Source organism: Selaginella moellendorffii, unplaced genomic scaffold, assembly GCF_000143415.4.
Source record: "Selaginella moellendorffii unplaced genomic scaffold, v1.0 SELMOscaffold_20, whole genome shotgun sequence".
Taxonomy (NCBI): domain Eukaryota; kingdom Viridiplantae; phylum Streptophyta; class Lycopodiopsida; order Selaginellales; family Selaginellaceae; genus Selaginella; species Selaginella moellendorffii.
Genome location: NW_003314281.1, coordinates 2,234,518 through 2,247,786, shown reverse-complemented (window position 1 = coordinate 2,247,786; position 13,269 = coordinate 2,234,518). Strand labels below are relative to the sequence as shown.

The 13,269-nt window shown below is 40.9% G+C and overlaps 1 protein-coding gene across 1 annotated transcript; it reads right to left on the bottom strand.

The window, feature by feature from the left end:
• Positions 1-2,909: 2,909 nt before the first annotated feature.
• Positions 2,910-6,542, bottom strand: LOC112347175. Its single transcript, XM_024677579.1, has 7 exons — positions 6,230-6,542; positions 6,012-6,044; positions 4,592-5,742; positions 4,284-4,526; positions 3,602-4,226; positions 3,423-3,557; positions 2,910-3,357 (listed from the first exon to the last, which is right to left on the bottom strand). Exons 1-7 carry the CDS (start codon positions 6,495-6,497, stop codon positions 3,047-3,049), a joined length of 2,766 nt encoding a protein of 921 aa, XP_024533347.1. The 5' UTR covers positions 6,498-6,542; the 3' UTR covers positions 2,910-3,046.
• Between the last annotated feature and the right edge of the window lie 6,727 nt (positions 6,543-13,269).

Here is a 13,269-nt window from a genome sequence, read left to right as displayed (position 1 = left end):
GGAAATATTTTGGAAGTCCCTTTTTGATATTATGCTAAAGCGGACTGGAAGCCTATAAAATTTTGTTATTTCATGGTAGATAGGGCTAGTGCAAACTAGAATGGTGTCCAAGCAATTTTTAGAACTAGTTAACCATTGGAAGGTCATGAGAGGACTTGTGAGTTCTATTAGGTTCAGAGCCTAAACTAACACTACCATCTTATCAAGCCAAAGTTTCAATCAGTGTTTAAGGAGTTGTGCAAATAATGGCAACCTGCATCCTTTAAAGAAAAGCACAAGGCAAAGGTAAATAAAATTTAAATATGATGGCGTGAAGGTGGCTATGCAGACACAAGTTGCTTACCTCAACTTGAGTCATAGTTAAGGTGGTAAAAGTTAGGATGTTCCAATGGGGACATCACTCTTTTTAAGTTGGTTTCTATTTTTCTTGTCATTTTATTGCTTTTTAATATCTCCTCAAATTGGAACACTTTTGAAGATTGCTTTATAGTGCATATTAAATTTAATAGACTTCATATAGACTCATCTTCCCTTTCCCTGCTTCAGAGAAATGCCAACTCTAGTGCTTACTTTTGGAGAGATTCACAATTGGGGTGTATGCGAGGTCCTCAAGTGGTTACATGGGAACAAGGCTTTCTATTGAGATGTTACATGATAGGATGAAGAGAAAATTGACTCCACCCGCCTAAATAATGGTAACTGCAATTGAGGAAGTGCTCCACGGCATATCTATGGAGTACACTTCTCGAGCTTCTATTAATGATATGAAGATAGTCCACTCAAAGCATTGTTTTTCCTTTGTTAGTGAAGATGTTGGCATAGACATTAGAGTAAAAAGCTCTCATATGCCTGATGTTGAGTATCATTCTACTCTAATACACTGCCCTCAGATAAAGCCACCTAAAATGGCTGATAAAAAGAGTGCATCACAACAGGTTGAAATTGCTTACTATATCATACAACATTTAGTAAAGGCACAGGGACAACAAAAGTTAGAATTTGAATAACAAATTATGGAGTTCAACACCCAATATGAAAACACACTAATAAAGATTCAAAAAAACAATTAAATTGTGGAGGAGAGCTCTATATTATAGGAGCTTATGGTGTGGCAGCTTTGGACAATAGGGAAGCTGATTGAGGCAATCGTGTCAACTAGATCCTCAAGGAAAAAGTTGCAAGAAAAGACTTTGAACTAGGAAATTAAGATCTTATGGAAGGAAGCGATAGGAGAAGAGGAGTCTAAGTAGAAATTTGAGGAGTTCACTAGGGAGGAGCTGGACCTAGGTGATGACTCAGAGGACACCATTAGCAAGCTAAAAGACAAGGATGAGGACATCTCAGAGGATGCAGAGGCATTGCTTGAGCTTGAGAAGACAACCAAGGAGCAAGTGTAGAATGGAATCACCTATTGAGCAAGTGGCAAAGGGATGCTGAAACAAAAGGAATCTAGGATAGGTTTAGAGATTCCCACAAAGCAGTAGATATAGGAATTTTCTATTTTAGCTAAGGGAGAGATGGTGGAGAAGCTTTAAGAAGGTGCTATTGGGTCTACCTCAAAAGTTTAGATGTTGTTAAGGACAGTTGGGATTGGCCCTAGAGATCAAACAAGGATAAGATTCACTTGTTAACAATGAATGTGGGAGCATTAGCTGAGAAGTATGAGCTTGGGCAAAACCTAAAGAAGTAGGATTGCATCCTAGGTGGTGGCATGTGGCATAGCTATGCTGTCCAAACCCTGGAAACAATGGAAATCATGTTTTGATCGACATTACATTTAGGATGTGATGTGGAGATGCATGGATATTCCTTGAAGTCTACAATCAATAGAGAACTAGAAGAAATCATTGGGAGAGCCAACTATAAAAAGGAGGGCAATAATAAGGAAGGGTTGGGTTGGGCTTCACCCCTTTTCTGAAGCATTTAAAAGTCTTCAAAAGTGTTTTAAAAATGATATTAGTGATTAATGAGAAGATTATGAGTGCCAGTAAAATTGCATTCAGTTTTAATAAGCTTTAGAGTGTTTTGGAAGGCTTTGTTTTACTTCATGGTTGGCTACTAGCAATAGGACATCCCCAAGGAATTTTGTGAAGTAATCATTGTTTGTTTCTCTCACAGCTAGCGAGATTCTCACTTGGTTGTAGTGCAATGCAATGGAATTGGCATAGCACATCACCTCCTGGCCTCAGTGTTGGTAGAGACGTTGTTAGATTGAAGCAGGTGGAAGACAGCTACAAACCCAAATGTATTTTGCGGGTTAAGAACAAGGTGCCACCTTTTCTTGGTTGGAAAAAGTTTCCAATGAACAGGATTTCTTAAAATTCTAGTGTGAAGAGACTTGTGGGTGAGATTTGCATTTGCATCAGATTAAAGAGCTCATTGGGTCTTTAGATCTTTGTCTAAAACTCTAATACTCTCACTGACTTCGTGCTTCTACATTATTGGAGGAGCTCACCTCGTATGTGGTGGAATCAAGGTGAGTTTGACTATTCCCCCTCCCTAGGTAGCACAAATGATCCAATATTGAAATTGGAGTAGACTGATTTCTCTCTGCTATAAGTTATACATGTTGTTCTAAGAGCTATTAAAAATACATTAAACCAAGGCCCTGCTACCACTAAGCATTGGCAATGGCTACAAAAATTCTGATGTGTGTAGCTAACAGAAAATTCTCTTTCATAAAGTGGCAAAATGCTTTGATTATACTGTTGATGTGGGCATGAGGGAGCTGGGATTTACACTCACTATCATACCCCATGTATTGTCTAATTTCAGACCCATCTCTCATCACAATGCATGTGAATATAGTATCAACTACAATATTCCAAAAGAGCATGGGCTCGAATGCTCATGCACCACAAAAACTTTTTTGTGGTGTGTGAGCACTCACCACACATTCAGCACAACACTTAAAAATGATATAGTGAGTATTGGTAAAAGATATTCACGCCCATTAAGGTTAAGATACATATCTCTTTCTATACAGGACAATTGCACACATTAATACTTTGTGCAAACCATTGATGGTGCTTGTCAAACCTCCTGGTTACCTTTTTCGCTTCGTGGCACCTTTAGAGCGTGTTCTTCCAACCTGTCCTTGGGTTTTAGAGCGTGTTCTTCCAACCTGTCCTCGGGTTTTAGAGCGTGTTCTTCCAACCTGTCCTGGGGTTTTAGAGCGTGTTCTTCCAACCTGTCCTCGGGTTTTAGAGCGTGTTCTTGGTGGTGTTCTTCGCTCAGCACCCCGTGGATTACCACTAGGTTCGTAGGTTGGATCAAAAGGTTCTCTCGTTTGTTTTCCTCTCCAACTCCAACTTGCAGCTGCTAGCATTGATGTGTGCCTCACGGCACTAAATAAACCTACACATACAACATAAAAACATAAAAACCAATTCTAACAAAAAGAAAAGCATAAAAAAACGTACCAAATGGACTCTGCTGCGGATACCCGTAATAGCATGTATCCACCTTCGGAACAACCATCTTATCCTGCTTTTTTACTTTCCGAATCACGTTATGCAATGCTTGGTCTGTCATAAAAATGACAGCGTACTCCCCATCTGAAAAGACACACATTTAACCACCCACAAATAAAATTAAATACCTTCTATCCATTGCTCTATCCTCCATGTTTTCTTCAGAAAATCTTGTTCCCATCTTGCTTGTTGGCCTTCATAACATTCCCTGTGCTTACTCTCAAGAAATATAAAAAAATCATCCAACGTATCCTCCACAACCACTAGCTTTAGATGGATGAAGCTATCAGGTCCATGGTTGCCAATACCAACCCAATAGAATTGCTTCTTGTTGTCATTTAAAAAGGCTTGAAATGCCTCTGCTTCATGAATCTGATGAGGCTGACGTTTCGGAGGTCCAAACCTTGCACCAGCTGGCAACCGGAACTTCAAAGCTTGCATACGTGCAGGAACGCGGAAATTTGAGGGGAGAATGTCTTTGAGTGTGAACTCGAACACCGTGTCCTTCTCGCGATCATGAAAAAGCTTACCCATGTATATCATGAAGACAATGCACATGAGGTCTGATACCTCCTTAACCTTGGGATTAGAATCCAGTATAGGAGGCCATAAATGTCGCAGCTCCGCCACATGTAGGTTCTCGACAAGATGGTATATAAGGAGTGGAGAGAACATGATGGAAAAAGCGCGCATTCCATTCTTTGTGTCTTCCTGTTTCGATAATTTTACCTGCTTATGGGGAGGCGGCTCCTCCTGTAAATTAACCCCACATAAGCACTCACATAAACTTCTGAAATACCAGAAAAGTACCTCGTTGCGTAAGAGTCCAACTAAACCGCAAGACTCTAAAAATCCCCACTTATCACTGTAAATGCCTGGCCATACTAGGTCGTCCCGATTGATAAGGGTCCCCAGCAGCGCAACATAAAGGGCTCGTAGCACTAACAAATAGTTGCTGTCATGAAGGTAGTGAAGATAATAACTGCCCTTAATACGTTTCCACGCATTCGTTATTGTTTTGCACAGATCGGCTTGGGTGAGATCTTGATCCACCTGTAACAAACATAAAAAAACTTCTCATCACATCAAGAAAAAAGACAAAAAAGAGCCGAACAAACCTTCTCGTAGAACTTCAAAGCTTCGAGATGAGGGTGCTCGGGCATCAACCCTCTCAACAGGTGATCAAGCATCCTAGGATTACCTCCTGCTAACTTTATCAGCTTCCTTAGTCCGTCCTTCAACTCAAATGGTTTCTCCATGTCGAGAGTATCTCCTAGTCTTGAAAAGAAAATTTTCGTTATATGTTCCACTTCCTCCTCTTTCAAAGGCCTGATAGGGATAAAAATACTCGTAGCATTCTCCGTAGACGTGTAACGCATTGTGGCCCCAGAAAATCGGGTCGTTGCTGCTGTAAGTACAGGAAACGTCAAGCCACCTCGGTTACCTTTGATATGTTGAACGTAGGCCGAGAAAGCTTCATGAATCCAGGACGATGCAGCTGGGCGACCTCGCTGAGGTCGAGCCTTATTGACTTCATCAAAAAACCAAGATAGGAAAATTCGCTTGTCGGCAGGAACCTTAAGACCAGTTCGAATGAAGTCGACCACATCTCCGAAAGCCAGCACATTCCTCAGGCCCGGAAATATGCCATCCAACTCCTTGAGAAAATCACCATATGCAGTCGTATTCATTGGACAAAGTGCTGCATGCAAGGACCGAAGGGCCAAAACCTGTGCGCCTTCCAGGCCGTTCTCAAGCAGAAGTGCACCCCCAGTCCTTGTCGTCTCAAGGGAATGATACATTCGAAGGTGTTTCCCGGTCTCCAACACATTATTCACCATTTCCTTGAACTGAGTGACAAGCCTACCAGAACCAAGCTGGTCCTCGAGAATGGCATCTATAGCCCCTGTTTCTGTGCCCCTCAACCACGCTTCTCTGAGGAGAGCTGAAAGGCATGACCCGACAGTTGTTTTACCTGCGCCAGGAAATCCGATGACCATCAACATGAACTCTTTTCGTTCAATATCCGAGGCACTGGCCGTCGTGTTCATAAAAGTTGCAAAGACCCGTGCAGCGGCTGCCATAAGATGCTGAATCGTCTCGTCCCTTCCGACCAAAGTAAAATAATCTCCCAAGTCCGCATGTAAATACGGCTGCGCACCGTTGTCCACAAGAGGCAATTTGCAGCCTGGCACCCTCCTCGCCGGCATCCCGCGAAGAAACCTTGCATCCTCCAGTTGTTTTGTGTATACATCCAGCAACCTCGACACTACAACAACACAAATGTGTCAGTAGTAGAAATAGCCACAGTACACCAACACATTAAACACCAAAGCATAACCCCGTACGTACGAAGAGCCGCAGATGCAGAAAAATCCAGGCAACACGTTCTACAAGCTACACAGCAAAAAAAACACACCGCACCAACAAAGGCAACAGCCGAAGGGCTTCACAAACACACAGAGACCAGGCACTAGCACCACGACAAGTAAACGCCAAGTTCCAGCCAAGAAGTGGTTTTGCTCAGCAATTGCTTACCTGGCGCAGCTTGAAGGGTTATCGGCAGGGTCGCTGAAACAGAAATATAAACTTGTCAGTACTCGGCATAGCCAGGGGGCAAGAGGCGCGACGAGGCAAAAAAAGGGCGAAACGAGAAGCACTCCTAAATAACGCACAGCCCAGAAAGAACACAGATCCAAAGACCACAAAGTTGCGAAAACCACACCAGGCCGGCAGATCCAGGCAACGCTACTTACGTGTAGGAGCCTTCGTTGCCCGAATAGTATGAGAAGATCCAGGCACATATGTAGACCTGCTCAGGCCGTCTTCCCCTGCCTGTAGACGTCTCCACCTGACCCTGCCTTGCTCATAGCGCTTCACACTGATAAAGACAGCCGAGAACTCCTGGAGAACATCATGTACCGCCACTCTACCATCATCAAGGTAAAATTCGCAGCCCTCTGCCCCATCTATGTCTTCGATGAACTCTACAAACTCCTCCACAGTGCTCGCATCCACCTCCATGGGCTTAAGCCCTAGCCGCCGCTGTCTGAGTATATTCTTTAAGGGCAGTAGTTCTTATAAATCAAAGTGTTAAAATGTGTTGATTTTGCTATTCTTGCCAAGTGAGTTGATAATCAGCAACCTCAGTTGGAGATGATAGTGATAAAAACATTAGCATGTCTAAGCTTTAGACATAACTTCCTCGATTTCATTTTAGTCCTTGAATCCTCCACAATACTGGATGGGATCACCATAATAGCATTCTAAAAGTTGATGATAAACACAAAATTAAACCCAAAACAAGAGCTGACCATTTATTAGACTTTGTAAATATTCCAAAAGTGTACTCAAAATAGCTTTGCACCATTTGCACCTTAAACTTATCTAAATCATAAAACACACTAAGTTCCAACCATGTTTATATCCATGTCATAGATTTTATAGAGTGTGGACTATATTTGAACTCACAAGTTGAAGAGTTGAGCTCATAAGTTGAGCTCAAATTTCAATTGTAGTTTAATACAAACATTAAAAACTTTAAATAAGGTTATGAATTTAATAATTTCATACCTCCATACATATTATATAGATAAAAATGTTCTAAAGAGCACTTCTTGTTCTAACAATTTAAATATTTATTACATGCCATAATAGGGATATTTGTTAAAACAAAAAATAAGATGTTTGCAGAAAAAGTATTCTTATTACCAACATCTTCACCAGCAAAAGGAAAACAACACTTTAAGCGAATAATCTTCATATCACCAATAGAAGCTCAGAGAGTGTACTCCACTAATGGAAAAGGCAATATTAAAAGGCAATAAAATGAGAAGAAAAAATAGAAACCAACTTAAAAAGAGTGATGTCCTTACTGGAACATCTTAACTTCCCACCACCCTAACCATGACTCAAGTTGTAATAAACAACTTATATCCGTATGGCCATTTTTACGCCATCACATTCAAATCTTATTTGCTTTTACCTTATGCTCTTCTTTAGAAGGTGCAACCTATCACTGTTTACACAACTCCTTAAACATTAATTGAAACTTTGGCTAGATAAAGTGGCAGTGTTAGTTTAGGATTTGAGCCCAATGGAACTCTCATAACCTTCCAATAATTGACCATTCCCAAAAATTGCTCGAACACCATTCCAATTTACACTAGCCCCATCTATCATGAAACTGCGAAAGTTTGTAAGCTTATCAGTCTGCTTTAGGACAATATCCGAAAGGGACTTCCAAAATATTTCTTGGGTTGTTTGGTCTTGTACTTTAAACTCTACTGTCACAATTGTCAAGTTACAATATAGCATATGAAAACACAAATATTACAACAATTTCAATATAATGAGAATAAAAATTACTTTAGATCATACACATGAGCTCCCATAGTTGTCCAACCTAATACGTACTCCATATGGTCAAAATGTACCCATGCATTTGCAAGGTCACTGGACCCAAACATGTCCATTCGGGAGACAAGATTTATACTAAAGGCAAGGCCCATGGTAGATATTTTCAAGATAAAGGGGCACTCTTGTTCATTCACAACTTAGTTTAAAAACAAACTTCCGTGGATAAACTTGTATGGACAAGTTTATTTCAATTGAAGGATGGAGTCAATTTTTTATTGCAACTTCCCCTCTCGATATTCACATATCCAAAATTTTATTTTAAACAATATAATATAAGAAAAAGATATTATAGAAAAGAGCTCCCTACTCAAGTTTTCTTTATCCTGCTTCTTCAGAAAATCAACGTTTTGTTTCGCTTGGTTGCTTGTAACCAAGGAAAGCTCTTTCATCATTGGCAGCTGTAGAAGTTTCACATTGATTGATATGGCCTTTTCCGGTAGTTGTCATCTGCTGCCGATACTGAGATTTCATGTTTAGCATCATCATTTTCATTTCAACTATCTGCAATCAGCAAGCATAGAAGAATTTAGAAGACCAAATAGAAGAAATGCTGGCTTACAAACAGAACTTGCCTTGACTTCGTACTCCATAGAGCACTCCAGTCAATTTTAACCTTGTTTATAGTCGTCTAAAAGTTCCTCCGGTAATGCGAGTGAGAAAGAAAGCAAGCATGTTAAAGCGGCAAACCTTCGTGACTTCTTTCTTCTTTAGGAAACAGGCTCCCGAATGTTCTGGTCACCTGGATTAAATGTTTCAAGAGTTAACTTCCTTCTCACCGACGATTGTAGTTGTTTTGGTCCAATCGTCCACTTGACTATTCAGCACTTGAGGAGTACTCCTGTCATCGCCACTGTACTATTCCTTACAAGCAGACTCGGTTCTAACTTCTACAGCATCTTTTCCGACGTCATTTTCCAGCTCGTAGTGCAGCATCTGGTCAGCGTATTGTTGAGCTGGTTCTTTTGAAGCCCCTGTCATCACTGTCTCCTCAATTGAAACCAAAGTAGCCTTTTTCTTCGGAAGTTCTTGAGAATATGAAGTACAAGGCCCTTGGATGTATGGCCCTCTTTTCATGATCCCGGTGCTCAAACGCATCGAGATCACATCCAGTGAGGCCGATCGCAAGCTCGCAGCATCGCTCCCCAAGAAATTCGCGGCTGCTAGATTGCTCAAGGATGGAAGAGAGCTCCATGGCTGGATTGCCAGGGCGGGGCGCGATGGAGAGCTGAAAAGAAGAAACGAGTAAACAAACAAACTTCAAAGGAAAAGAGAGAACAAAAGCTTACCCGGAACATCCTCGGCGCGCCCTTGGCCTTGGCACCAGGAGGACGAGGCTGTCTCTCAAGTTTTGGAAGATACCAGCACTGGAGATCTCAATCTCTCAATCTCTCACACTCTAGCATGCTCAATCTTTTGCACTCTTACGTGCCCGATCTCTCGCAATCTCACATGCTCCATCTCTCACACTCTCTCGCTATCTCTGGATCTCTCTCACGCTCTGGGAGGGAGCCTTAAAAAAACCTGGGCCTCAAGGCTGATGGCTGCCCTAACCCTAACCAATTTCTCATCCTGGCTGTTCATTCCAAATAACCTAAATCTCAGCTATCATAATATCTTTGATCTTATTTTATCTTATAATTATTATTATATGTGAATTATGGTTCTTTATTTTGTATATTTTAATGATGATATAACTAGCACCTATCAACATTTCTGTTATTAGAGATATGATATTATTTTTTCCAAATTATCTAGAAAGGATGCATTTTCATCAATATTTTGTACATATTTTGAAATCATTACAAGAACTTTAAAGATTATAAATAAGGCATATTGAAATATATTGTACTATACTAATACATGAATGAATGAATTTTCATCCAGAAATTTATTTTTTTTTGTATTAGATCCTAAATGCATTAAATATCATTGAGTAGTATTCACAATTATGGATAAAACTCAAGTCATAGTAAGAATTGAATCTTTCATTGAAGAATTATCATTACTTAGCACTTAAGATTTGATAAAATTTATCATCACCTAGCACTTAAGATTTAACAAACTTGACACATCACATGTGCTATTAGTTAGTTCAGACCTCTTGGATTGCCACATTATACTCAAATGTCATTACTGATATCATTATTAATTATCAAACTTCACGTGTTGAAAATCCTTCTTTGGATCTATGTGCAAACATGCATCAGACATTATAATAGATTATAGTAACATTAAAACTATCATTAAAACTTCAAGACACTAGAAAGACACTCCTCAATCAAGATATGCCTCTCTCTGCTGCTTTTCCATCTCCCTATCTTTTGCTCCTAGCTCGCAAGTAACTTGTGCCTCATAGCTATTTCACGCTAGAATGATCAGTTTGGCAGCGAACCAATCTTCCCAGCACATTAGATTCTGGGTTTTTTTTTTCTTATCGTTCCATTAGCATTGAGAAGATCGGTTCGGTGACAAACCGATCTTCCTAGCACATTAAATTTTGGGTTTTTTTTTGTCTCTTGTCGTTCCACTGGCGCTGAGAAGATTGGTTCAGCGACAAACCAATCTTCCCAGCACCAAGGGAACTTCTTCTTTTCTTCTTCTTTTTGTTCCCTTGGTGCTGAGAAGATTGGTTTGGCAACGAACCAATCTTCCCAGCAGCAAGGGAATTGCTTCTTTTCTTTTTTTTTTGGTTCCCTTTGCACTGAGAAGATCAGTTCGGCGACAAACTGATCTTCCCAGCACCAAGGGAACTGCTTCTTTTCTTCTTTTTTTTGTTCCCTTGGCGCTGAGAAGATTGGTTCAGCGACGAACTGATCTTCCTAGTGCCAAGGGAACTGCTTTGCGGTTTTTTTAATGTTTACTCAAGTTTATTTGTCATTTCATGCAGATATATAAATCATGCCACAACAAAAGAAGTGTGCCGGTCAACCTTAATGGACCTGTTCTCCACAAAAGCGACTAGATCATTGTGCTAGATTCACTAGGGACACCTCACAAGTTCAAAGCACTATTTCGGAGGAAGACCATGGTGGGAGCAGTGGTGTTCAGATCCAAGTAATGGTTGATCTTGATCCAGGTGTTAGCATGTAGGAGCCAAATGGTTCTAGAGAGTGTGGAAATGCAGAAGCTAGCTATAGCACAGGAGAAGCTGCTGGTGGTAGTGCCATAGGTGGTGGTGCGGAATTTAGTGGCAGAAATGCGGCACTTGGTGCTATACGTGGTGGGGCAGATCTTGATGGTGGAAATGGCAGACATGCTGCTACTCCTGAAGGTCACAGAAATGAGGTGGTAACTATGCTAGAGGCCGACACAATCTTGAATGAGTGAGTACGCGAGACTATTGTCCAAGCTCAAGAACGAATTATTAGCAGGGTGTTAGGTGAAATGGCTTGGAAAGGATCCCAACATCTTGAGATTCCACTTTGTCATTTTAAACAAAGTCACTGGGTGCGCTCAGCCTATGACCTCAACATGGCTATTTATACCTCTTTCATAGAGGTTGGATTCAGGCACATTGCTGGATCATTTATTGTGTTGTCATCATTTCCCGGAACAAATCACATAGACATGGTTACTCACGAGATCAAGCAGACTTGGGATCAAATATGGCAGAGGAAATCTCAAGAGTTTGATACTTTGATGGTGTCCCACAAGGAGACACAAGCCTTTGTAGGCCAGATGTTCTTCATTATTGATGGAAATCACCGGTGGCTTGCGTTTTGGAGGTGTATCCAAGAGAAGTTCTAGGATGATGATGAGTGATATATTTGTGTTCCAGTGACACTTATGGAGCCATAGGATCGAAACCAAGCTGTGAGGCTCAACTTGGGATGTCACAAGATCAACATGTAAGAATCTTTTACTAGTAACCTTTGTTCTCACCAACTATGTTATAGGCTTAATCAATTTTCTTTCCAAGCACATACCTTGGTCCATGATATCGAGCACCTTCAATATGTTGGCATGCTTTCTCTTGAGGAAATCCAGATGCTATATAATCATGAGGTTATGAAAGCAGTTCAAGCAAAGCTTGTAGCACATAAAGGCCAAGAGTTGCTTACTTGGTATCAGGTGCCTATGGATTTTTTGGTTGCGGTCTGGGCAAAGGTATCTTTTTCTTGCATGAACTTGTGTTTTCTACTCACAAATTTTCCTTTTAGCAAATTGTCAAGGTGAAGCAAAACTCATATTTGAAGATTACGCAAGTGATAGATGAGGTGCAAAAGAACCTTGAACTGCAACAAATTGAGCAGTGCATTTTGAACTCGAAGAAATCAAAGGTGAAAAAGCTACTTGTGATTGCAGACATTTGCTGCGATAAAGATTGGTTGGATTGCATTGCAGAGATATGCTCTTGTGGCAGTAAGTTAGTCCTTTTTATCTTTCTCATTCCACTTTGAAATCCTTGTCCTTGCAGGAAATGGTAAAGCATCTGAAGAATTGATCTATAACATCGCAAAAAGCAAACTCTCCTTCAATGAACAAACCTCTTGCTTGGAGCTCTTTAACACTGGGCATCGTAACAATGATAAGAGGTTGGAGAGCAAACTTGAGAATGTGATGAAGGAGAAACTCTATATCACTTAGAGTATTGTGGCTGCTGAGGAGCTACTTCAAGTATGGGATACGAAGTTCCTTACTAGTGCCCGCACCGGCATAACACTTCCAGACTCCCTTCAAGAGCTTGGGGATGCATGGCTTCCTGATGGCAGCTCAAGCTCTATGGATTTCAAGAACCAGCCGTGCCAACCATTTTTCTCGTGCCGCATAGCATAGAGGTATATTGCAAGTAATTGACTTGTTTATTTAATCATGGCTCTTTTTTAGGTATTTAAATCATTGCCCAGGTGCTTCAGTGTACACCACAAGTGTTTTTCTCAAGCTCTTAACTAGTGGGAAGAAACTTGGCATGTATGAGCCAGAGTTCCATTGTCCCACTGCGTGGGAGCGAGAACTTTGTCCATGGCACTTGGAGTTGTGGAGACAAATGCCATCGTCACCTTTTGAGCTTGATTTGTACCTTGAGTGTCATTTAGGTTTGATGAGTAAAATTTCTTAGTAGTAACTTATGTTTCTACTTTATTGTAGAGGCACTTTTGGAGGGAGTGGAGATGCTTTAGGACAAGGACGATATTCATATTGAGCAGACCGAAGACGAACAAGTGGAAAACCCGGCTGAAAACTCTCCTGCCCCATCTCATCCTACAGCAGTTGCTCATTCCCCAGATCCTACTGCCGCTGCTTATCTAGCCCCAATTGCTCAAAATGTACGAAAGTAACTCCATAGTGCGGATGTTCAAGAGAGTAAGAACTTGATTTCCAATGATCTTGCTTATTTGTAATTTGGTTGTAGATGTCGAAGAAACCAGCCAACACT

Coding starts and splice junctions, on each gene's coding strand:
- LOC112347175 (XM_024677579.1), bottom strand. CDS start 6,497: ATGGAGGTGGATGCGAGCACTGTGGAGGAGTTTGTAGAGTTCATCGAA. Junction 6,045..6,229: donor GGCAACGAAGGCTCCTACAC/GTAAGTAGCGTT, acceptor TTTCTGTTTCAG/CGACCCTGCCGATAACCCTT. Junction 3,358..3,422: donor TCCGCAGCAGAGTCCATTTG/GTACGTTTTTTT, acceptor TTGTATGTGTAG/GTTTATTTAGTGCCGTGAGG.